This window comes from Sturnus vulgaris, chromosome 9 (assembly GCF_052056855.1).
Source record: "Sturnus vulgaris isolate bStuVul1 chromosome 9, bStuVul1.hap1, whole genome shotgun sequence".
Taxonomy (NCBI): domain Eukaryota; kingdom Metazoa; phylum Chordata; class Aves; order Passeriformes; family Sturnidae; genus Sturnus; species Sturnus vulgaris.
Window position 1 is genome coordinate 9,471,400 of NC_142251.1, and position 27,392 is coordinate 9,498,791.

Consider the following 27,392-nt stretch of genomic DNA (forward strand, 5'->3'; position numbering starts at 1 on the left):
AGTATTTAAGATGTTCTGTTTCCAGGTGTCTCTGTGGTATTTGCTATCTGATAATGCAATCTACAAAACCAGCTTTTCAGCTTTCTGTATCATTATAGGAGAGGATAAGGAAGATATTCCTAAAGAGAGGTCTGGACGCAGCAATTGGCAATAGCACGGACTCTTCACAACAGTTACAGCATAAATACTAAGAGATGTTTGAAATTTAATACTGTTTTTAAGGGGAAAGAGCAATTTTTAATGAGTAGCTGAAGCATACCGAGAATGCATTAAAATTACGCCCCCTTGTGTATTTCCATATGCTTTGAATGCCACAAAACACATCCAAGTACTAAAAATCCACAACTGGATTAAGTTCAACCCAAGAAAGTCTTTTGTGAAAAATTTACAGCAACACTAATATCTGTGATGTTTTTGCTCCTTGAAGGCACTATTGTAATTAATAAGTCATTCAGAGTCCTGAAGCTCATGAGAAAAGATTTCAGTAATTTTGTTCATCTGAATAAACCCATTTTCATTAATGGTAAAGACTGCCTTTGACACAGTCAAATGTCAATGTGATAGTCACATTTAATTGCTGTACAATCAAAGTTCACAGGTGAAGTGATTTACTCAAATCCACCTACAGCAGATCAACAGGAGACTGGAACATCTCAGATTTCCTGACACCCCTCACCTGCTGCCCCTCACCTGGAACCCACACTGTCTCTCCTAAAATCAGAGCTCTGCCTTATTGGTTAAAGTCTCAATCAAAATAACATATTCTACTTTCCAGAGGGAACTTACATCCTGAAGAAGTTTCTCTAAGTTTTCCTGCAGCTCATAAAAGTACCGAGAAGTAATAAGACCTTCACGTGATTTATCTAGGCAATCTCTGGCCAGTTCAATAACTTGATGATGAATGAAACTTAGGACCCCATCCGCTAATTGCAGCACGTTCTCTGGAGCATTCGAGGCAATAAACTCAGCCAGCCGTTCTTCCATCTGTGCCGTGGCCTAAAAGGGCAAAATAAAGAGAAATTACTCCTGAATTTTACTTATGCAGACCTTAAAGCATAAACAAATAGGATGCTAAAGTAACATTTGCAATACCAAACTGCATGAGGCTTTCAAAATATTTCAAAACACAGCAGCGTTTTCTGAGAATAATGATAGCACATCAGAAGCAAAAGTTATGTTCACATAAGTAAACAACTAAAATTAATCAAAACATGCTTTCTGAAAATGTAAATGACCATAGAAATATCTTGGTCCTGAGGCTGTATTCCTCCCTGGGTCTCCAAAGAAAGAATGTAAGATGTGAGGCAGTTTTCAGAACTTTTAGACAAGTCTGTGGAAGCTGAAAATCATTGCCCCAAGCAATAAACACACGGCGTTTCTATCACTATAAGCCCTGATATCCTGTCTCCAGAGAAACATCTATTTTTGCTGGTGGTGGAACAGGAAGGAATGGCCATATTGACAGCTGTGGGATACACAATCTTCTATACTCATTTCAATGAGATTTTAACTTTTAATTTGCTTCTACAGGTTTTAATATTCAGCTTTTTAAAAAGCCAAGGTATGGCACTTCTTCTCACTTTTGTGAGAATTTCTTATGCCAATAGAAGACAACCAAAATTTAGCAAATATGAAATACATACCAAAAAAACCTCATCCTTTTCCATCCTAATCTCTATGTATACTAAATCTATTTCTTCTACTGCAGAATTAACAAATGAAGATGAGCAGGCAGCTTCAAACTCTCAGCAAACTGCACTGCTTGGAAATGAGATGTAAGAGCTGGGCTCCTTCTCCAACCAGCACTACAAACTAACTCTGAGCTTGGACACAAGTTCATTGAATGGATTATTCAAAAAGTGATTCTTTACCTTTGGAAACCTTTCTTTGTACACATGATTCATCATTATTATTTCACTGTCAAAGGAAACTGGAGAGCGACCAGGGCTAGAGGAGAAAAAAAATCATGTATCATTTACAGGTATCACACCAAAACTTTTCAAAACTCAGTGCTGATCACCATGCTGCCACATTGACTGTAGCCCTTCCAAAAGCTTGAGTTCACTTCAGTAATGTGCAGATGCTGAACTTCAGAGAAGATCCTGGCAAGCAGTGGCATTCTGCAGTCTCCTGGAGACTGCTGACATCCCTGTCCCCACACAGGCTCTGCCAGAAATCCCCCCTATTTTATTTCCAGTGAATGCAAACCCTAACATAGAAGCTTGTAAAACCCCAGGGCATTTATTGCACATACATTTGCTATTGCCCTCATTCTGTGACTGCCCTCTGTGGCAGCAGGGGCAGCCCTACTCCAACAGGAATCACAGTGAGCTCTGGAGTCTCCAGTGCCAGAGGGGATCAGAGCAATAGGAAGTAAGGAAGTTCCAATGATTTGTTTTCCTTTGTCTGAAGGATATTGCATGAGCACTGTTATTCAGCTAAATCTTACATATGAAATAAATTCCACAGGCAACAGGGACAGAGTACTTTTATGAACGCTGCACTCCCTTGATGCACATTACACCATGGATCCATATGCATCTATGCACAGGTTAGCAAGAAACTTAAAGGCACACCAAAAAACCAGGACGCTAAATCTTGACAAGCTGCATTTATGTTACTGTTGGGGTGGGTTTTTTAAAGAAGGGTTGCATCTCGTTTCATCACATCTGATGGTATGCAGGGCTCTGACTCACTCTGCCACCGAGGACAGGCGGATGAGGTAATGCAGATAATCCCCAGCTACAGATCGCCTGCAGCAGCTCGTTTCTCCAGCTACCTTGTTTCCATGTGCAAGACAAACAAGGGCTTCAATTATTTGGCATCTCACAGGATCATTGTCTTTATGATCTTAAAGAGTACTAAATACTGCTAAAAATACTCTATGTCGAAAGATACAATTTTATCTTGAATGCATTCAAACATTTCAAACTTTCTAGTGAAGGTTGAAATGGATCTCTCTAAATGGAATAAATGCATTTTAAACTTGGAATGCATTACAGTTACTACCTTGCTGCTAACCTACTTAGAGCAAAAACATTCTTTTGGCAACATATATTAACAACTAAAAAAAAAAATTAACTCATTGGCTCACAGACTGTAGCAGTATCAAACTCTTTTCATGCCTTGTACAGAAATTCCATTAATTACATCATGCCTTGTTTTTATTACTGTTTATCCCTTAGCTTGAGAAAATGCACTTCAGATTAAATCTGTCACTGAATCCTTCTGTTGAAGAAGAAGAAAACTGATTTGGATGTTATGAATAGCAAGTAAAAAGACATTTTCATCAACTTCCCTTAGCTTGGTAGATAGCTATTTTTAATCAAGGAGAATTTTCTTTTAAAATAAACTTACATTTATATTCATATGTAATGTATGACATAATTAAAACATACTGGTAAAAACTTTGAAATTGCAGAGTTATAAGCAAATTCCCCTGCACATTTAGCCTGCTATCCTTTTACATTTTTATCTAAGACCAAACACACTGACACAAATATGACACTCGTTTACTGGTACTTCATATGGAGCTGAAGGACTTGGTGAACACAGTTACTGAAGGATTTATTTTTCTCTGATATATTTTTTCTCTGTGTTATCTGAGTAAGGTATAAATTACAAGTATATATGAGCCCTTTGATACTTAGACAGAAATACCGAGGCACACACATACTTCATTTTAACACTAAAATTTGCACATTTGCTTAAGTATTTGCTGTCTTAGGCTACAATAAAACATGAGGGATTTTGCCTTTTGCTTTCAAGGTACTTTATTCATATGAACACAGGAAATTAAGAGCTATGCAGAAATCAGGCTACTTGAGTTGTCCTGCCAGCAGATGTAGCATTTCGTTAGGGAGAGCCATAACATGAGAATTTACTGTGTTTGCTTTTGTTTTTTACCAAACAATTTCTGTGCACACCAACTGGCAAGAAAGTGAACATTTAAAAATCCCTCAGATTCCTTGGGCATTTGCAGTTTTATCTCTCACCTCTGGAAGCCCATCTATGCCACTTTTTATCAACTAAAACAACAGAGTACCCAAAAATCTCTGGATAAAACCTCGGATCAAGGGGCACATTATCATCCAAAATAAAATTTGCTCAATATACCAGGTCAAATTAAATGTCTAGCAATGACTATAGCAAGACTGCAATATAATATACTGCACCATAATTTTTAATGTTGATTCTTAGCTTGGGAAACTAAGGAACTAATTAGCTGGATACCTGACTAACTAACTGAAGGCTGCCTGCCAAGCACTGCTGGGTACTCTACAGCACCTCTGGGACACAACCAGGTGAAAAAGGAACAAGGACTGGGCAGATAACTGAATGCCACCAAGGGAGAACAAAAGGAAATTTAGAAAAAAAAAGATAAAAGGAGTTTAATACATTTTACTGGCATGACATATTTTCAAATGCAAAAGCTTCACACATTTATCCAGCACCAAAAATTTCACAGACAGAACTAAACCAGTCTAACATTTCAAGCCTCACAAAGGAACAGATTATTTTCTGCAAAACAGAAGACACATGCTGTGCACGTGCATAACATTTTAAGACAAAAGGCAGGCTCCTTCCCTTTTCTTGGTGCAGATAGGTAGGTCAAAGAAATTATTATTGTCAGTGAGTTTTTCATTTCAGCAGAGGAGACATTAGAAGAATAATATCTGTCCCCTTAAGCTTAACAGCAGAATGAAAAACTGCTCTCTCTTTTCCCCTTCTTCACGCTTCCTCCACTTCATGAGACAATGTGGTGTTGGATTTTCAGGGATATCCATCTCCCACGAAGATTTCTGTTGCCTTCAACCTGTCAAAACTCATGTGACCTTATCTGATGCTTGAAAGTGAAAATAGCTTATAAACAGCTATTTCAAGGAGCAACATTTACACAATAACTTAAATCTTACAAAATCTAGTTTAAGTGTGACTAAATAAAAGTGAGATATTTATGAATATGTAATTTTTCCTTCACTGTGATAGCTGTATTTATTTGGAAAAAGCAAAAAAACTAAAAGCACTGTGCTTCCCTCTGCTTTCACCTTGTATATAAAGGTTTAATTAGGTTGTATTTACAGGACATGACCAAAGTCCATTCTCATGGACTTTAAGGAAACTTAAAACTATAGGCTTTAATCTTCTGTCATTTCCAGACACACAAAATAAGGAATTTGAAAACTAGAGAGCTAAAGTTGGATAAAGTAGGCACTAAGATAAGCCTTCTGCTGAAGGTGAGCCTTCCTCTTCTCCCAGTAAATAAATATTTAAATCTTTGAGGTAATGAAAATTACATTAATACTAAAAGTTAGAAAACTCCCCCAGCAGCAAGGGCTGCAACTTCTTCTTTCCAATATTTCAGGGGTTTTATGCATGCCAGCAAAGACCAAGACTGCTTTAGAATGAAAACAAAGTTGGAGTAATAAGCACTGCAAAGCACAAATAAGAATACCCAGTTTTCTTCATAACAGAAAACCACAAAAATGGTGAGTGAACCCAAAAGTTAATAAATTTAAAACCAATTATTTTGAAGAACCTTTTTAAGTCAAGTTCAGAGGACTGAGAGAGGAAGAAAAGAGACAAACATTATCTGTGATGCAGTTAGAATGTATTTTCAGAAGGAACAGATGCTTTGTGCTGTAGAATATAAAACTATTATCCTTCCCCAAATCCATGGGGGTGTGAATCCCTGCTCCACAGCTGGTGGTGGATGGCACTGTCTGAGAGCAGCATGAAGGGATGAACCCACCACGATTACTCAAATGCTTAAAGCTGCCTCTGAAGTGCACTGAGATGAGAGAGCCCCACAGCCTGCAGGATGAAAGATAAAAATGGACTATGCAGGCCCCCGGTTTTCACAACACCTATTCCTTCTTGGGCATTTCATCATCAGGAATCTTTTTTAGTATTTTCCAGGAGTTTTGTCTGTATATTCTTAATGGCAGGATCCAGTGTGCTAAAAGTCAGGCTGTGGATTGCATTTTAAAAGCACTACCCAGCAAAGAGATGAAGAAGGATGATCTCATCGACTTCAGCTATATAAAAATTCACTGCAACAATCTTCAGCCCTTTTTACCTAGACAACATTACCCTGAAATACAGAAAGAGATCAAGAAAAATGGGCAGATTGGTAGGCTGAGTGACTGCACAAAGGTAGCTCCTGAAAAAGTCATTATTAGTTAACTCTACTTTTATCTCTAACATTCTCCACACAGTCCCACATGTGAACAACTGCTAAAGATGACAAGTAAAGAGAACTGGGAAAAGATGGAAGGCAGCATCTCTCTAACTTAAAAAGAGAAATGATGCCAAGTTTAGTCCAAGTATTCACAACTTTTCATGCGTTTTACTCCAGGGAGAAAAGATCTTGTTCAGGTAAAGCCCAGGATTGATCTAAACAAAACAAATGTAGCCTGGGGATCTCTCTGTTGGTCAATAACTTGAAGGATTTGAAGGTTGCATTATTAATTAAAAAAAAAATTAAAAAGAGAATAACTGAGAGATGATATTTAGGAACTACTTCTGCAGGTAATAAAGAAATACAAGCACCAAAACACGTGGCTCACATGGAAATACATTATTTGACTGAGCATTTGAGTACTGGATCGTTTTGAGACAGGTGAGAGAACAGGCTCCTGGATTTTGCAAGCAGCTTTATAAGGACATTACACCTTGGCATTCCAGTGCTGGTCTCTGTTCCCTCCTTCTCCCTGCACAGGAAAGCAGTTGGGGAAGAACCAGTGCCATTTCTTCAGGGCAGAAATTCCAGGCATTTCAAGTAAGGCATGATTAAATACAAGATGAGTATCTTCAAGGCACGCTGGTAGAACACCTCAAGCAAGGCAGAGGTGCTACCAACCTGTCAGTGCACCCTCCATGACTGCACACTTTGTCAGTTTTATCATCATGTCAGTTTGATCATTAAGAGTGCTCTGTATGAACAGAATATTTGCAGCTAGGTACATTTCTAGCCAAAGAAGTAAGTATATTTTTCCAGAAGTTACATCTAGGCAATATTCCATACCTAGGAGCATAAAAGGAACATCTGACACTTCTAAAACAAAAATCTTGGGTTACAGAGACAAAAAAATAGTCCCAGCATTTGACAGTGACATTTCAAAATGCCAGTTCCTTTCTCAAAAAGAGATGTAAGGCTGCAGTCATATAGGATGGAAAAGGAATGCACACTAACAATGACACCATCTTTTAAATTACAAAGCCATGGCTGCCAATTAAGGGAAATGTCTGATGTATTTTGTTCATCTGCTTTTCATTAAAGCTCATCAAACAAGACCACTGAATGAAAAAATACATTTTTAGGAAATTATTGCTTAACTTAATTTAATGTTGGAAAACAAAAGCTGTTCTCAGCTTTTATTTTTCAAGGAAGTGAAAATATCTTCTCACCAAGTGAGGTAACTCTAAAATGTGAGCAAATAAATAAGCAAGCTTTGTGCAGTGAACAATGTCTGCTCTTCATGTATTTCAGTACTTGTTTGTTTACAAACACAGGCTGCCCTCTGTCAAAGAGGGGTTTTGCTCCTGCAGACATTGCTCCAGTTGGTTGGATTGACCTATCCATTTTCCTTGGAGATGCAAGGGCCAGCACAAATGCCTGGTAGTGGCAAGGGAGCTTTAGAGTCATGCAGCATCATAGTACTGGCAATAAGCAAAATGAAAACCAAATGAGGCATAGTGAGCTGAAAAAATTAAATTATTTCATTCTAAGCCTTGGAATACCAATAAGGCTGGACATTACCCCACTACAAACCAGTGAGAGAGCCAGAAAAGGTATTCAAGAGAGGAAGAAGATTAATCAGTTATATGATACACTGAATTAATCTCATCCCACCACAATTATAAACCTACTCCATGATCAGTCTGCTTCAAATCCGCTCACAGAGGCAAAATTCTCTGCAACCTGATAACCCATATTGACAAGGAAGAAAATAAAATTGGGCTCTTCACATGGTATATCATGGGCTCTTCGTGTATATCATAAAATAAAATTGAGCTCTTCATTTATATCATTCTTGCATTAGCAAAAGTGTCTTCTACAACAGGAGTAGTCCTGTATTAAAGAACAATCATTACTTTGGCATGAGGAGCTGCCTCACCTCTAGAGAATTAGCAGCACTACAGCTACACTTCTCAGCAGGGGTCAGTGCTAGGAGTGACAGCATGAGGACTCAAAGGGACTGTTGTTCAAAGGGACTCAGTACAGAATTTATAATTAGTCTTTCACTGCATGGCACTGAGGAGGTTGCTGGCTAAGTGTGCCAGTGCCCACAGCACTCACCTGCTCCTGTAGATTACTGTGGAACTACACTTAGCACTTCCATATGCAATTACCATGCAGCCTGCACTGAAGTTCAGAACATACAAATAATTACAAATAAATGTGAAAGGTCAGCTCTGCCATAACGTGATATTCACCATGGGTTTTGTTATTATCCTGGCCCGTTTCACTTCCTCCTTTTACAAATTCCCACCCAAGTTCTGAGCTGGGCACACTGATTCGCCAATTCCAGCTGGTAGAGTTTTTGAATATTGTCTATTAACTTAAAGGTAATATCCACCTCCGACATGCTCAGATCAATGAAGACTTCAGCTCCTTCAACTCTGCTTGTAAAAACCCTTTTCTTTCACAAGGTGTGTCTAGACTATCCCTAGACTTTCATTCACCTGGTCTAGCAGTAGAGGCATAGCAAAACTTGAGGCTTTTGCCATGATATAAACTGTTTGTGGATTTATTCCATATAACTGTTAGAGATCTGCAAGAAACATTGCCCAGAGTGTTTGTGGAATCTCTGTCCTTGGAGATATTAAAAAGCCATATGGATATGATCCTCGGCATTAAAAAAAGGCATATTAAATGACATATGGCATGACAGGGCTTTGCACAGGATGACCTCCAGAGATTCTTTCTAATCTCAGCCATTCTGTAATTCTGTGAAGGATTAAATTCTAGTTGCTTCTGGTTTTATGTATGGAAAAATCAACTACATAAGGAGATAACCCTGGATAGTTATCTTTGAACAACCAGTTCTCTGAAGCAACAGTAAAATTATTCAACTATTAATGCAAAAGAAATTGTGCTGGGGTGCAATTCAGTTTGAGGCTTTGAGTTTATCTGTTCTGGTTTTCACGCTCCTTCAGAAACACTGAGAGAAAAGTTATTAAAAGTGGTTATGACCACATCCTTGTGACATTGTAGCAAAATTCTGAGAAGAAACTTCACTAAAAAAATCTACATCCTATGCATTGAGTTTGAGACACTTGTGGATCATGTTTTCATAGAGTTATTGTGAAAATACAAAAGCACAGTATACCAACCACTTTGCAATCCAAAAGCTCAACATCAAATGTGAGGAAAAAAATCCTTTGTGATCAGATGAGTTGAGCTAAATGTTGATTGAAATAGTTTCAAAAACATGTAACAAAGCAATTACAAATGGCTACTCTTAGATCTGAAAGCACATATAGAAATGCAATAAATATGTGCAACATGTTAAAAATTCAACAAGCGATCCAAAGCTCACCTGAGACTGCGAGATCGAGGCCTCAAGGCTGGAGAATGGCGCCCTTCCTCATCAGTGATGCTCTCAGTACTGAAATGCTTTGTCAGGAAATGAAGTTCATCTGCCGTGGGCTGAAAGGGCAGCTGGTGCAGCTTCTCCTGAGATGAGCATGATGACTGAGTACAGAAAAAAATACAGAAAAGAAATGCACTAATCGCATGCATAGGGGTCAGCTAATGAATGGAAGAGGAACGGATTCTGCCAGACACTGCGCACTCCAGCGGAAAAGAAAGCTATTTATCAGACCAGGTGCCTCTTTTTATTGTTCTCATTAGGCTAAGCCAACCCTCACATTCAATGACAGAGCTGGTGAGATCAGGAAAACTTTGGGAGAGGGTTAGGGAACCACTATATCTGATTCTGAAGCCAGTACATCTGATCATGCAGATAATTTACTGTCAGGAGACAGCAAGGAAGGCACGTGAGTACCAGCACCGTCTGGAAAGGACAAGGAGGTTCCTGGAGTGGTGAGCAACTTTCTTTCCTTTTCCCTCATGTTCTCTTAGCTCAGGAGTTTCACTGGCATGCAGAATGCTATGGAGCTGTGTAGATGTAAGAGTTTTCTGCTGGTTATTGGCTCTCACTGGAAATTGCTATTGTAAACGGTCAAGATTTTATTTCTCCTTTTCATTACCCATCAGGCTTCTTCTCTAACCAGGGAAGCAGTAATAAAGTCAAGTCTTGACTTTGTTTTAAGATTAACAAAGTTTCTTGTTAGTGAGTTAAACATCTTATTTTTGTAAATAAGTTGATGCCTTTATATGTCACATGTCCTGTGATAATAATAGACATAAAACTGTTTTAATTCGTGAACCTCATAAAACCTGAGATTGAAAGAAATATTTCTGGGAAATGCTAATAACATCAAAGTTGGACATTCCAGGGGAAAAAGCTGAAGGTCAATTAACAAATGGATTTTTTGTGTGTGTGATTCTTCAATGCCCCTTTCCATTTTAGAGAAGTAAGAAAATAAATTAGGTAAGGACAAATTAAAAATTCTCTTTAGAAACAAAAGAGAAAATGAAAAAAGGTGCTGAATAATCAGAGTAGCACTGAACAACACCAGTGGGCCTTATTAAAAACATCACCCTGACCTAAGTTCCATAGCTCCTTATTATCTGATGAAATTAATTATGTACACTCTTCCAGCAGAAAAACTTTTCCTCTTGCTAGAACAACCCTCACTTAGACTGGAAGCACCATACCCTAGTACCAGAAGTATTGGTAGGAGGGAGTTATACAGGATATAACACATATGACCAAAGTTTTAACTTACCTAGCATGGGAAAGAAAGCATATCTGTCTCTTGCCATATTGCTAGATCATTTGGATTGACATTTTCTGAGGGAAAAAACCCAACGAACCAACAAATCTGAGATAAACAAGCCACATAGAATGCACTGTAGTTACTCCAAGTATTGTAAACAACAGAAAATCATAAGAACCTATCAACCTAAAGATCCTATTTTAGATTAAAAATTTATTGGCTCCAGATCCCTTCTCACAGAGGCATTTACAGAAAAGAACCCCCTTGAGAGTTTTGGGATGTGCATGAACTTCCCAAGTTGCCTGGAAATGGAAGCCACAACTTCCAACATTTTCTTTCAGACCATGTTGAGAAGTCAGTTCCAGCCCAGTGTGCACACACTGATGTTTACCCTGCTGGTGTATCAGTTTACACTGATCTGTTCCACACTGAAGCCAAGACAGAGTGTGGGTATTTGCCCCTTTGCCCACAGCTGTTCTGCTGCTCAAACTGTTTTTGCCAAATACATGACTATTGTCTCCCTTAAGTACAGAATTATACAAGTCCTGTTTTGATTTTCAGGGACTTCATTGATGTCTTTGTTTATGTCTCAAACAACACAAGGAGCAGGAAGAAGAACCTGCCTATGAAAAAAACCTCAAAGAAGAAGTTAGGTGGCAGCTGAAATCCCATTAATGGTGAATAACAGAGATCCTGCAGTGGAGCAGGAGTACTAAAGACACTTAAAAACCTGCACAGGTACACAAGTTCTGGCACTGCAAATACATGTCTGATTCAAAACAAATTAAGGAAGTTTAGCACATAGTTACTCGAATTAGAAGAAAAAAAAATCAAAACTTATAATCATTAAAAACTTTATGTTTCCCAACAGCAAAATCCCTGGGGAAGCAGTGCTAGTCCAGCCACGGACAGCCCAGCAAAATCCTCACTCTACTTCCTCTCACTAAAAGCAATCAGATCACAAAGTTTAGAATTCCAGAGAATAATTAATGAAGACCCAGAAGATAAAGACCATGGACTTTTCTCTGCCAAGGGCTTCTCTAGCAGTATTAAGGTGTACAACCTTTCAATGAAAAAGCATGAAAGCAAAGTGAAACATTTCTGAAGTATTGATTTTCAGGTAATCACATCACAGTGCTCAATATTTGCAGCAGACTAATACAAATATCCCCCTGGTGTCTTAATTACAGATGCAGAATTAGCCAACTCTTCACCAGTAAAAAAAAAAAAAAAATCTATATTACAGTTGCTTATAAACTAACTCTGCATCTAGAAAATGAATAGCAGATTAACTGTTTAACTGGCCCATCTAACTGATTATTTTATGTTCATCTAACTTGAAAGGTCTTCTCCAGCTTTTTCAGTGTTGGCCTGATGATATATTCGGTCTTCATGATTTGTACAGAAAGGTTAAATGTGGTTTGGTTTTGATTGAAGAGTCATCCCTCATTTAGAAGCAAAAAATAAAGCAGAATCTACAGGTTCTCACTGACCTTAGACTAGGTGAATACCTTGGATTGTTCTGTAGGTTGGTACAGCAGGTGATCTGTGATCACAGAGATGAGGCTCAGCTCTTGCTCTCATACAAAAACTCAACCAGCAGGACACAGAATGGACCGTGCTCTTCTTGATATTTCATTTCCTACTGGCACATACACCAGAGCAAAGGTCTAGTGGCTTCTTTTATCTTGCTTGAGAAAGAAACACAATCTTGAGGACTGATCATATGAAATGGGAGTCCAAACTTCTGTTAAATTCATATCTGCAGCATTAATTCATAGTGTCCTTTTCCAAGCCCCTTCACTCCTCTTACTTCAGTTTAAAAGTCTATGAATAACACTGCTTATCAACTTTAGAGGTGTTATTCAGATCAATTCAAATTAATTCTAATCTATGAAATACAGAGATAATAGGATTGGCCTAGAAATGTAATACCAGGTTTAATAGCTCCAACAATTGCATCACTAAAACTGCATCATTACTAAACAGCTCATTTCAATGTCTTTCTACTACTGAACCAGCAAAAAGACTAGAGATGAGAAACTTAGTCACTTAGGAAAAAAAAGTCTTGGAATTACGTGTTTCAACCTATTTCCTGTATGAAGCTGAATTCAGATCTAACTACAACTATCACTTCATGCTTCTCATTACACTTCCCTGTTATTTACACTTTGAAAAATTATCATTTGAACTGATGCTTTCTATGTGACATGTCTATCTCAGATTTGTTGGATTGTTGTTTTTTTTTTAATGGGAAAACATCAATCAAAATGATCTATCTATTTCTGGGAACACGACAAGAAACAAATATGCTTTATTTCCCATGCCAGAAAGCTGAGAACTTTCTAACAGTGGCCTTGATGTCCCGACTTCAAAGCAAGAACTTATATTTCCAACACATTTTGGTGTTTCTTCTTCCCCCTCCATGGGCATCCACCTTAAATCTGATCAAACTACAAACTCTTGAAAAACTACAGTTTAGCCTCCAAAGGTGTCATCTTCCCTAGCAAATTGGAAGCTGTCACAGTGACTACCAATGACCAAGCCAATTTGCATGTCATCCATATGGAAACTGTACTTGTTCCATGCTCCCATAGCTTGCTCCCAGAAGAGGACTTAAACATGGATTATGCCCATAAAGATTTAACCTAAGACTATAAAGGCCAAAGCAGAGCCCTGTTTTAACAGTTGCTCTCGAGTGCTTGAATATATAATAATGTGTAGCAGTGAAACCAGGGACATCTTTTTTATGTACATTTTTCTGTGCTCCTGCCCATGTATCTGCATGCACATTGAAATCAAGTCACCTGCCTTCTACAGAGACAAAAAGCACCCCAAATTCAAAAAGAAAATAACTGTCTTGAAGTTCAAAAGATAACAAATGGTAGAAATTGTGTGAACTAGAGTTTGCAAGAATGTCTGAAGAAATGAAGTTATAGAGATAAGATTAACATTGCAGAATCAAATTTTAATCATATCAATTTATACTAAAAGGAAACTTTTGACCCCAATTTCTTCTTTTTCTTGATAGACTGAATTGAACATTCACCTCCAAAAAAACTCATAAATTTGTGTTTGAGAGGCACTAGGAAGTTTATGGATGAACTTAGAACAGTTCACAAGGAAAACAATGATACAGTGTAAAATTTGCATAACGTGTAGAACTGAGAACTAATTAATGAAGGTGTTACAATTATTAGGAACGTACTCTAAATAATTAATACAAAACCAAATGATCAGTATTATGGAAAGAGGCAGTGATTTGTTACACACAGTTGAAGACACCATAAGACACATACAAAAGCATGTTACATTAAGTCTGTACTTTATAGTTCTAATGTTTCCATGTTTGTCTTTGCAAGTTTCTCATGTGGATAAGCACAATGCCTAGCTGATTTAAACTGAAGAGTAAGATTCATTTTAGAAAGCATGTCAGAGTTAGAAGGGATAACATGGTGCTGCCAGTTTAGTGGTATTGCTGACAGAACTCAAGCAAACTGCAGCCAGCCTTTTTAATGATGGGTGTAAGAACTGAAAAGCTTCATTAGGAGGTTCAAGTTATTGGAGTTGAATAACAGATGTGGCTTATCAATTTTTCTTTCTGCTAGCCTGGTAGCAGATTTTTTCAGACTAAGTACTTGAAAGCAGACAAGAATTTCATTTCCCAGTTACAAAAAGCTGAAAGGTATTTGTGCACTATATCTCTGAGTCCTGCCATTTTGGAGACTTTGTGCCTCTCAAATGATCACTTGAGCCAAGTGCTGCATTGGGATTTCACCAATGCTAAAGGCAAAGTGCAAGATGATAGGAGCTGGGAAATGGAGGAAAAAGCAGCAGAACCAATAATTAAAATAATTTTTAAAATAATTAGTATATTAAATAATGTTAGCAAAACAATGAAGAAAGATCCAGTATTTTAGTAGAAACTCAGAAGCTGATTTGTTAGGGTGTATTTGTACAAACTGAATTGCTTGGAAAAGTCTGTGTCACTTACTGAAACTGTTGAACTGGGAGTGTTTGTTCCATATCCAGACGAGGGAAGGGAGGCCAAGGACCAGCGGCGTCCATCCGTTCTGGGGAAAAGACACAAGGGAAATTACAGTCAGGAACATAGGGTGGCTAATTCTTGAGAGAAATAAGCAATTTTCTCCTCTGTATCTCCTAACCTCATGCTTTTATTAATGTCTTGAGTTATTCAGATAAATCAGGTATCCTGTTTAGAATCACATTCGTGGAAAAGCAATTAGAGTAAGTTTAAAAAGCAAAACTAGGTGACTTCAGAAAAGCTAAAGCAAAGGGGCACCAGAATCCTGCATTAAGTAGATGCTTTGTACTTGTACAAAACAGACACATAAAAACAGGTCCTTGAAACTTCTTTGAAAAAGACACTGATGCTTAACTTATGCAGCTCATTGTCTTCCAAAGGAAGATTCAGACTGAGGACAAAAAAATCACATTAGATCAAGAATCAACTGAAAGCAGATTAATCTGTTTACCTACTCCGAGGGCATTCTGCCTAGCACATTGCCTGGCATGGCTGGAAAATTAAACCCACAACAGCAGATGGGAACAGAGCCAAGGGGCCCACTCCAAATACATGCATAGGTCACAGAAATCTCACCTAGGGTCCTTTCTCCTCCAGTCAGTATAACACTACTACTTATTTCCCTATTGTAGCCAAATAAACATGTCCCTCAGGGAAAACATCCAAAACATTGTGGAGATATTGCAGAAAGGTCTTGTTTTGCCAGTATCAAAACTGAGAAATTGAGGAACTACACAAAAGCTTTGAGAAGAATCAGTGTTGCCCTCCCTGAAACTCTCTTCCTCTTCAAAACCCACCCTCAGTGAGGATGGAAACTGAACTGCATACAGCTCAGTCTCACAGCACTTTTTCTGTCTCTGATCTATTTTTCCTCATATTGTGTCCTTGAAATGGACAACCATATCCTGTTGCACAATGGGATGGATGCTAAAAGTCTCCTCCTTACATCAGTTTCCATTTGCCTGGGGTTTTTCTTGCAGCAGATTATCAGTAACTGGTCACAACATGAAGCTGAATTAGAACAGTTCTAACTCACTTTGGAGAGATATGGGGGTTTTTGGTACACACAGATACAGTGCATTTATGCAAGTGCATTATAAAGTAAGAGATTTGGTACAGGTCCAAAATAGTGATTATAAAAGCCTCAACTGTTATCTTCACAGTAATATTTCTCATCCCACTATCCATACCCATGAAGGCTCATCTCCAGAAAAAGGTTCAGTGCCCACCAAGACAAAAATCTCTGTTTACCGTTTTTCCAGCTCTAGTTCCTTTTATTTTCAGGCACTGATACACACCACTCTGCTATCTATCTTAGAATGACAGGGAAATAAACTCACTGTTCCACATCACTGAAAGAATATTATGTCAACAGAGTTTTAAAAAGAATCATGCTTCATGCATTAAAAAAAGAATAAGTCTGCAATGCAGATTTTTATTGCATGCCTATGTTACAGCTAAACCCCATTTAGCCACAGGTGATGTTTTCTCTGGCAAGACAATTAAATGTAAAAGAACAATCTCTAAATTATTTCAAGTGAAATGGAATTCCTTTCTTAACCCTGAAAAACAACAACTATCAGCATTACAAAGTTGTTGCATGCTGTGGTAAGGGATTGAACAGCAAACTTCAATAATCTTCATTGAGTTTCTTGTAACATACGGGGGCACTGGGGAAACATTTAGATCAATGATTCAACCTCACTTTGGATCCTCAGTCCCAGAGCAAAACACTCTGTTGCTTGCTGCACAAGTTGCTCATTTCTTGCAAAAGAAAAGCTTGATTTTTGTTTTTGCTTTTTTTTTTTTAACTGAATTACCTAAATGGTGTATTGAAGTAACTTCAGAATTTTTATTTTGAAATTTTTGTTTTTCTTTTAAGTTAAAAGAAAATATCTTGCTCAATTGGAAAATTCCAGAATACCCCTACATGCTTAGGCTGTTTACTGCTGATGCAATCCAGGCAAGCAATGTGCTATGGACTCAGTACAAATATATCAGCTCTACTCTAGCAGAACAAAGTGGGACAAGAGTGAAAATCTTCAATATCAAGGAAGGAGAAAATACTTTAAAAGCAAATTCCTCCTGTATTTATGCAAAGCATTTCAAAATGCTTCAGTGCATTGTTAATAAACATATTTTTAGAGAGACAACATGCAATATTACTTCAGAATAAGACACTTGGAATGAAATCTTCAGGGTTTTTGTTTATTATAGATGCTTTGCTAGCTCAACAAAGGCATGCAAACAAATTTTGCCTCTAAAATGACATTTTAATTAGTTAAATATGGAGGTGTTTTTATGGCAGCTAAATGCTATTTCATGAAGAAGCAGATCGATTTTAAAAAAGGAGTTAGAGAAACAACACATCTTCTCCAGAGCTCTACCTGTTTATCATTTTAAGCCCAAATGTAAAGATTTTCTGTTTCTGTTACTAAGACTAGAAGCTGAATGCCTAAATGGGGTTGCTACAGCATGAACTTGTTAGGGACACGTGCTCAGCTGCACAGAAGCACAGTTCACACACACACAAACAGCAGCAATGGGATACACATTACCTGTCTGCTCTGTGTCCATGGCTGTGTGGAAAAAATTGTACAATAATTATGAGAGAGGGAGAAGGAAATGATGCAATTGATTTCTGAAAAAAAACCTTCATCTTCTGTTACTGGTATTCCTCCAAGATCACTTTTAGTGAGTATGAGCAGAATCAACCATACATTTCCTTATTCCAACAGGAGGATTCCTGCCCATGTTGTGGCTATGACACAACCACTGAAAGGGTATCTAACAAGGGATTTATGGTTAATTAAAAGTCACACTAAGGACAATCTTGCAGTAAATTGTAATGACTTTACAATAACACAAGCTTTCCAAACAAGTTTCGTATTCCATCTCAAGAAATATCTCATCACAGGACCATAATGAAAGAATGGAAATCACAAATTATGTCCAAACAGGATAATAAATAAAGAAATTACAACACTAATAAAAGGTAGAAAAACAGCAACAAGTAATTCCTGTAATGGCAATGGCAGGAAATCAGGCAAGGGCCATCTCTTAAGCCCCACACAATGGCAATGAAAAGGGTACTGTGAAATATCCATTTCTCTGGCATCACACTTGTAATTCCTTAATTCCATCATATAGAAGTTATTCTGATACCAGTATGGGGTAATTTAGTATGTATCTGTTATTACTGCTGGCATAGCTATTCAGCCTGTAATGCAAGCAGAAAATAGAAACAGGGTTCTAAAACAAGCACTACTTAAGTGTTCTTTTTCCCTGGCAGAAAAAGTATAGAGATGAACATGGATACTATAAAATGAACCACTGTACTCAATAGGATAGGCTTAACCTTTATTTACCTATTTCTTTAAAAATCAAATTTAAAAAGTGGAAAAGTATGAAAGGGCACTCTTCAGAGTTTTATTATTAAAACATTTATTTGCGGTTTGAACTTTTAGAAAGCCATATTGAAGGATCGAGTTGAAACATGATGTTGAAAAATTACGTTAAGCTTTGACAATAACCTCTGTCTCTGCTGCAACTTTTCTACTGTTTTCCAGGATCCAGAACTCCTGTGAGATACTTCAGATACAGTGAAAACTGGTAAAAGTTCAGTTGATTTCAACAGAACTTACTGAATATACCCAGATCAGGCTTTAAAAACAAATGTGGGTAAGTCCATTTCAATTGTTTAACCAGCAGGTAAAAGCAGTCATTTTCCCTCTGAGGCAACAGGAAAATACATATCCAGTCTCTTACATTTCATGTGCTATTAAAAATCATTTTCTTACACAAGACCAGAAAACCAAAGTCTGCTTCAAACAGAATTCAAGGATACCAGGTCCTCTAGCAAATCACCTCAATGGAGAAATGCTCCAGGATTTTCCTGCCATTCAGATAAAGACTGTACCTTATTCCATCAAATCCTAACCCTTTATTCTTCTTTGAAGTTTTGAGATTTAGCATTTTTTCAAACTAGTCCTCAAGCTAAATCTGTTTTTCTCAGAAAACTTACTTCCTCTCAGGATGATCACACATTTCTCATTCCCAGATCATTTTAACACTGATAGTTTTTTTTCAGCTAAGGCAGAGTTTAACAAATCCAAAATACCTTCCTCACACTTGAATCTAATAACCCACCTCCTATCCACAAAACCTGCTTGGGAGCTCTCTAATTTCCCTATTCTTTCTTCCTCACAAAATTTAACTTCCTGTATCATTATCCATTTCTGCCTACCTGCTGGGATTCAACATTCAAATCACCATTTTCTCACTTTTCCCAGCTGTCTCTATTCTTTCTTTCCTGTTCCTTACACTAAATCCACCACTGTGGTATCAGATTTCTTTCCAGCAGTTTGATACACCCCATGACCAGCACCTGTCCAGCACTTGCTGCAGGACAGATGACAGCTTTGCATTTGGGTCTCTCGGTGCTGCTCTTGTAGAGGTTCTTGTAGACTTGCAATTTCAATTATCAGCTATTTTCCTCATTGAGCAGTAATATTCTCTTGACAACAACGCCCAAGACAGCAGAGAAAACTCAGGAGTCATTACCAGTGAGAAGGCAGGGAATGAAGACACAGAGTTGTGCACACCTAATTTAAGGTATGTTTATATCTTTGTGCAAACATAGCAAAGAAGATCAGTACATTTTCAATACACCTCAGGGAGAGCAACATCTAGGACTACAACTAAGTTACAATTACCCTAATCATGACTGGCTTTAATGTCATTTTGACTAAATTATGTGTCCTATCACACGCCCTACATGTCATTCTTCTGGGAGAACATTGCCTCTTCCCTAGGCAACCTTAACTACTTAATTTACTTTATCTTTTTCTAGGTCTGAAAAGCACCTAATACATTCTGATGCTGCCAAGATGTAATCATAAGGAGTAAAATAAAATAAAATTGGAGACATCAAAGAAAGTAAAGCACAAACAAAAATATTCTAACCCATAGGCCATTTGTAAATAAAGTGTATAGACTATTTGCTTGCCAAAGAGAATAGATCTTGCCTTACCTTCGGGCAGGAACAAAGGAAAAATGAGCAGGTGCATTTGGAGAGAAGTTCCTGGGACTGTCCAAGGGGCTGCTACCTGTTTAAGAAAGCAAAAATTAACAGTTCAAAACCATTTTGTTCACATTTGCAACAAATGGAGTAAGTTTTCAGTGTTCTGATAGACTTTGAATTGCACACTGTAGTCACAAATAACTGGAAATATGGAGCTTTGAGTCTGAGTTTTGAGCATTAGTTTGCTAAAGAATTGTTCTGACACAGGTATTTATACTCCTTTTAAAATAATGTAAAGGGTATGTTTCATTTCCCACTTTTAGGTAAGCAATGTACCACCCATAGATAATAGAGTCTTTTAATATTTTGCAGTAATTTCTATCTACAGGCTTTTCTTAACACTTGTCAATGAAAAACCTGAGCTAGAAGTGACACTGATGACAGTTTCAGGAATAATAAACAGTACGAAAATATTTCTTCCCAATGTATGCTAAGGTTGAATTAAAATTCACAGAGGAAAAAAAAAGGATATACCATGAAAACTGCACATGATAATAAAAGGACTATGTATATATGATTGGGCTAAAATTTATCAGCAGTCACACTACCACTTTTCTGAAATAGTACTTTACCATGAAAATGAAAGTACCAGCAAAACTATACAGAAAAGAAGAAAAAACAATTTTTGGCACAAGCATTTTTTTACTCTGGGCTTTGTCATATGGTGCATAAGCATGGTGAGTGGTTGATTGCAATGGATTTTATTTTAAAGTAAAAAGCATCCATCACACAGAAAGCCCTTCTGAAAGCCAGGATCATTTACAAACTAACTATAGAAATATTTGAAAGTTATGGATGAATTTAGAAGCTTCACATCAGTGTGCTTTCTATTGGGCATGAAGTGGTTTGCTCTGTCCAATCATTACTACGGGCACACAAGAGAAACTATCCATAGTAAACATGTGTCAACAGCAATTTCTTTGTGCAAAGACAACAATATAGCACTAAAATAAGAGCAGGAAAATGAAATAGATTCTGGAAAAGCAATACACTGCAAGGTACATCAGAAATCGTTTTAAATTTAGATCCCATATAAAATGGTTTTATTTTAAAAACCATGTTGAAAAGTCAAACCTCAAGTATGAGTCATCTGCAAAGGACTTGTCTCTGCTCCAGAAGCTCAAGTTGCCCAGCTTGCCCCTCAGGGAAGCAGTGATTTTGAGGTTACAGTCCCATCCAGCAACCTACTGAAGCTTATAATTAAGCTTATAATTAAGTCACATTAATTTCAGTCCAAGTTATCCACACACCTTTACTGTTCCACTGAGCAGGAGCAGAATATAAGCACGGTGCTCAGGTAAAGGCAACATTCCCTCAAACTTCAGCCTTACAAATGGGTCACAAAAGTCTGCACCAGCATCTCTGCACAGCTCCTGCAGCAAGGTGTGCACACCTGGCACATGTGATGTCAGGGCAGGGAGGAGGAGGAGAGGGGGAACAGGCTGGTACCTCCTGGGGTATGAGGATGGCCACAGTGCAGCACAGGCCAGCAAACTCCATCTGCTCTGCACGTCTACGAGGGGAAAAATAGCAGCTGGTTGAGATTAAACCAGCCCCAGGCTGATGTAACATGTGTCATGGGGTGATGAGAGAACTGGAGAGGTAAGTGAATTCCAGACCACTCCACAATCTGCTTCATCAAGAACAAACTAAATTAAAAACAAAGAGCTTCAGCAACAGGTTTGTTTTTCTTTGCCTTGGTTTTCTTTTGTAATGTTACTAAAGACTAACCAAAAGTTTACAGTTTAATACAAAACAATTCAAGTCTTCATCCAAAACTGGATACTGCTTAAAACCTATTCCCAGCATATCCCAAGTGCAGAGGGGAGAGAGTGATCAGAAACCTAGAGCTAAAAAAACTTTTGGTGTTTCATTTATTAAGCTTGTACTCATTTTAATTCTTACAGTCACAGTGGAAAACCAGAACCATTTTGCTACTTTTGAACCACAAGAAGCTGGAGAGGTCTGACAGTCCCAGTCCAGGGGGCACTGCAAGCTTCCAAGGAAACTGAAGTCACCAAAATTTAGAACTGAGCCATGCATGAACACACACGTCCTGGTAGCAGCACACACTTTAGGGTGAGGGTCACCAATCACTTGCTAGCAGAAAGCTGAAGGAGCATTTTAGGATGCAGCAGGAGTGAGGCCTTTCCATGGTTATGCAGATGATCTAACAAAGCAAGGAAGGCTGCCTGCTTTGGTGGAAACCTTGGTCTTTGCCTTCTCATTTTTCAAGCTTTACTGACAATAAACACTACTTTGTCAAGATGATAGTCTTGAACAAAAATCTCATCACCCAATGCTGTTATAAACAAGCAATGAACTGTCATTGCCTTTTTATATCTTCATCAATCTTTGAACTTTCTGGGGTATGATCAAAATGGAATTTCAGAATAACCGAGCAAATTGGGTAATGACAGTTTTTACATTTTGAAATTAAGTATGTGGGTGTTCAAACTCTTCTGAGCCTGTACTGTGTGGTACAGAGATACTACTAATTTTTGAGCAACTACTTTTTCAGATGTATATGGCATATTTCCTTTCAGACACTGGAATTTTAATTAGATCCCCAGTGATTTCCTTGTAGTTTTAAACTGAAAAGCAATTAGTTTTTCTACTCAATTCAAGTCTTGGTGAAGCTTTTAAAACAACAACAGGGAGACAGGGAATTTCTACTTTCCCCAAAATTTCCCAGCATTACTGCATCTGCTGCAGACGAAGGTATTTTAATAAGAGAAGCCTGAGTGCAGTGGTCTTGTTCACCAAGACTGATCGAAATCCTATTTATTCTGCAGCAAAGGTAGATTCCCCTGTTGCTCCAGGGTTATAGTTGGCTAGTACTGAACCTGAAATAGCTCTGTCTCAAGGGAGGCTGTTACACAGAATGATTGCCCATCATGTAAATGAACACAGCTACACCAATGCCAGTAATTCAGGCAGGAACCTTTGCATCTTCCGGACACAGGAAGAAGGATGCAGCCAAAGCATTTGTAAATCCACTACTTTCAAAACATGAAACCAGACCTTACAGGCAATGACAGTCTCAGCTATCCCATACAAACATGAATGACACTCATCAGATAGGTTATAACTCCAAAAACTCACAACAGAACCATGCTGTAAAACCTATTTCTGAGAGCCATAAAAATTAACAAATCAACAAAAAAGGCTAAGTTTTTGTGGTCTTCTATGCAGGATATGCAAATTATTTGCTGAATATTAAAGCAAGCAGCTAAAGGTCATATGCATGCTACAGAATTAGATGCATTTCAGCACGTACAAATTTCAAAATTATCCCAATATTTAAAGCACCCTGTGTACCACCAGTCTCATAAACAATGAATGCCATGGTGCTCTCACACCACCCAAGGATCACAGGCATGACGTGCTGATGAACCTCAGCTTTGATAACTAGGGTAGGATGTTACATACTCTGCACACTCTAAAAATAATAAATAAATAGGCACCTCAGCAATAGCCATTTTTCTGCCAGAAGGTGGAACTGAACTTGCAGTGTAATAATAGCAGATTCATTTAATTCAGTAGCACAGTGCTGCCTGTGAGCAGCTCCCTCTGTGTGCCATTACAGATGGGAGCAGGGCAAAGGTCCCAGCAGTGACAAGTGCCTCCACTGGAAGCCAGAGAACAACCTGGCTAACTTACAGCTGTGGAAGGTAAATTTGAAAATAGCCTGAGCTTCAATTTTCCAGCTGTAAGTACCTATCTCTTTAGTACTAAATTATAATGTTGCGTCTTTCATTTTAGGCCTTTTGATTTAAAATATAATCTGATGGCAACTTACTTATGAACCTTATGGTGTATCCTCTTTGTAATTTCATATTTTAAAAAAATGATTCAAAGAAATAGAAAAAAATTAAGGAATACACATGTGTAGCTGTTTACTTCCCCCTCGCATTTCAAAACAAAAAGAATTTAGAATACAGGCAAAATTTTCAAACTTATATTTCTTAAACTGGCCACTACAAGTTTGGAAGACTAAACCAGCAGAGTGACTTCCTCACGAGCTGTAGCTCTTTATGCCAAAGTACCAGCTCATTCTGGAAAATGCTATTTCATACAGTTTGAAAATAGAACTAGCACATTTAAGTGCTCTTGATTCAGAAGTGATTTCATGGCAGGGTTCAAGGTATTTGGATGTACTTCTTTCTCAAATGTTGAGAGCTCATTAAGTAACACTTCTCTTCTAAATTTTCTGGGATGTGAAGTTGCCTGGCATCTTGCTGGGATGCTGTTTGAGACAGTAAGTCCCTCTGCCTGGATCAGTGCTCATGAGGAGATAGGTTTGCCTGACAGAAAGACAACTGTCCTGATCTTACCCACGGACTTTCACATCATGCACAGAAGAGCAACTCCTGACATTACTGCCGTACAGGAATTTATTTTTGTGTGGTGTCCAGAAATATTTTAGAAAGCCTCCCTGGTTTCTCTACACGCCTGTTGCTCCTTTGATTTGTAGGAGTGGTTCAGAATGGGCATTAAGAAGAAAAGACAAAAGTTCAAGACAAAAGAGGAACCAGCATTTCGTAGTAACTCATCACCGCATGTGCCTGAACAAACAGACTGACAGATTCTGTTCAAATACTAAACAAATATCACAGCCTGTTCTCAAATTCACTCCTCACATATGATATTTCTTAAGAAAATATTTGTGACTCTACTCTAAATTTCATCTACTTTCGTTTCTTGAATAAATTTTTTTTTTCCCAGGGAAGACTCCTAAATATAGGACTGGTAGAGACCCCAAATTACAATTCATTTATCTTCCTGTGCACTACTGACTACTTGTAAAAGGTAACAAAGGATGTCATTTTAATTAATATTTTAAATCCCATATGCAACATCAGGGAAAAAAAGGAAATATTTGAAAATTACTGCTAAAGTAAGGTGGCACACCACTGAGTAGGTACTGTTCCTTCCAGAAGACACTCACATACTTCTAATAAATTATAAGCTTGTAAAGCCTGAAACAGCATCAAAACAGAAGAAACCCAATTTTTTAAATAGACAGAGGAGAAAAGTAAATCAAAAGAAAATAAAATATACATGTTTCTATTATGAACATTTCTGCATTTGTTTTCTGACCAATGATCATGTCAATATCTTGTTGCAATCTCCCAAGCATTTATTTTTCTCAGTTAAAGGCTTGTAGAGCTAATTTAGAACTTAGTGAAACCAACACATATATGAATTCAAAGCAAAAAGCACAATGTAACTAAGTGGAGAATTTCTACCAAGAAAAATGCCTTGTTTAAACTAAATTTTACTAAATTATCACTACCATAACCACACACAACAGCAACAAGGGAGTTTGAAGTGGAAGGAGATGGGCCTATACACATTTTTTGCCCTGCATTTTATTTCAGATTCTGAAGCAGAAAATGGTTTTAATATACCACTGGAAAGATTTTGCTAACATTTTAATTTGAAAATAATGGGTGATGTTAGAATACTAATGTACTTAAAGCATCTTCCTAGCTTTCCATGACTGGGCTTTTTATAGCATCCCGAGAAAATATGGCAGATTTTTATGAAAACTTAAGAGGAATGAGGCTTTTATGGGCATCCCTGAACAATAACTTCGGCCTTCTTTTTCCTCTCAGCAGGCTGGATATCACCTCTCGGGATGCAAAGCTCTGCAAACAGAAGCAGATGGCTCCTTCTTGCTGAGCTACGATCAGTTTGCTGCTCTTTCTCAGCACTGCCTCAGTTTCAGTCTCCAGAAAGCATTTACAGAACATACTGCCATGTAGGAGGAACACACTCTGATTATAATGAAAACAACATTCTTTGTCTTACACGCAGCAGTGACGTGTTTCCAGACAGGCTCCACTGTGGATGATGTGCTACAAACGTCCCAGCTGTTTCCTGCTACTGACTGGTGGCCATCAGGGACCTACCTGGAGCCCAGTCACCCTCTGGCATTTTCAAAACATCATACACACATCACCTACCTCCCTCAGCAACAAAAACAAAGGAACATGCTGTTCAGGCAAGCTGTTGAATCTGCATGTGTGACCCTTTCTGAAGAATTATTCCTTCTTTTTCTGTTGCAAGAACATCTCGACACACTTCATTTCAATGACCAACAAGCCCCTGCCCATGTGCTCTGAAATGAGCGTTTCCCAGTTGCTGCCATGGTAAAACTGGCAGCAGTGAAATAAAACTCCCAAACACCTCCTGTTGCAATGAGTAGCAGACAGAGACCATAAGATGGCACACTGCACAGCTGCTGGGCTGCCGGAGGCACGCGGAAACAGGCAGGATGTTCCTCCTCAGGAGAACTGCAGTTAAATCACTGCCACAAATTAACCATGCTCGGAGACTCAAAACAAGAGATCTACTTAAACCTATTTATCTAATTTTATTTGGCTTTGTTTTCCATCTCAGGCTCTTTTTCAGGATGTAAGAGGATTGAATCCCTCAGGAAGAGTGGAGGATGGATACGGAAGCAAACTAGAAAGTGCAGAACATAAAACATTTATCTTGAAACTATAAAGACCCTTTGACAAGTTTGGAAAGGTGAAAAACTACTAACAGAGTAATTTCCAAAGGGCATATTTTGATGCTGAGTATTAGTATGTTCAACTCACTGCAATGACTACTGGCATTTGTGCTGATGATTCCCAGGTAGAGCAGTCCTAGGGAGTTACCTGCGTGTCCATGGAGAGGGGAATGTGGCCGTGGAAGAGTTGGAGATGTGCTGGATGTTACAATCAAACTCTTCCTGTTGCTTGTCCGACAGCTGAAAGAAAGAAAGAAAGAAAGATAAACCATTAGACACAGCCAGATGGACAACAGCACCTCGAGGCAGATTCTGCAGAATCTCTTTCTGCTAAGGAGGAATCTCTTGGTATTTAGGGTGGAATTTTTTCACACTCTTGATCTCGGTAGTGATCCTGCAAAGAAGGAAATGTACAAGGACAAAAGGTACTTGGTCAGCAGCAAGTGTTTCAACACTCTGGAAGCATTTGCTGCACAGGTCACTGGAGATAGCTGGTAACTCATTCCTGATTTACAGAATATGTGCAACTCAAGCTTTCAAACTCACACAAAAAGCAAAAAACAATGTAAAATACCCCAGAGTGCTTTGGATACTCTTACCAATATCCAACCTAGCAAATAAATCCATTATAGTTATTGGCTTGGTTATAAGAAACCAGAGCATATTCCTTAGAGCAGTGCTAAAATTACAGAGCAAAGTGTTAGTACAACCCAGCAGATATGTGGGATTACTAATCAAACTTAAAGCCTGAGACCAAAAATCTTTGTGAACACATGAGGCAATACTGATGGAAAACTCTGCAAAGCAAGTTTCAGACACACCTCCACCACATCAACTCCACTCGTTTGTTCCAGCAAGGAAAGTGACACTTCTTATGGGACAGCTCAGAT

The 27,392-nt window shown here is 38.2% G+C and overlaps 1 protein-coding gene across 6 annotated transcripts in view; it reads right to left on the reverse strand.

Annotated features, from left to right (window-relative positions):
* Nucleotides 1-27,392, reverse strand: part of MAST2 (microtubule associated serine/threonine kinase 2) — a 187,289-nt gene that overhangs the window by 39,436 nt on the left and 120,461 nt on the right. For 4 of the 6 annotated variants that reach the window (XM_088169765.1, XM_088169762.1, XM_014872054.2 and 1 more), the window contains 7 exons: nt 26,651-26,742; nt 19,929-20,004; nt 17,455-17,475; nt 14,846-14,924; nt 9,546-9,700; nt 1,872-1,947; nt 787-996 (listed from right to left, as the gene is read on the reverse strand). In XM_088169765.1, the coding sequence (XP_088025891.1) occupies nt 787-996; nt 1,872-1,947; nt 9,546-9,700; nt 14,846-14,924; nt 17,455-17,475; nt 19,929-20,004; nt 26,651-26,742 (709 nt within the window). The remainder of the gene's footprint in view (nt 1-786; nt 997-1,871; nt 1,948-9,545; nt 9,701-14,845; nt 14,925-17,454; nt 17,476-19,928; nt 20,005-26,650; nt 26,743-27,392) is intronic. The other 2 variants (XM_088169763.1, XM_088169764.1) reach the window with 2 other exon arrangements.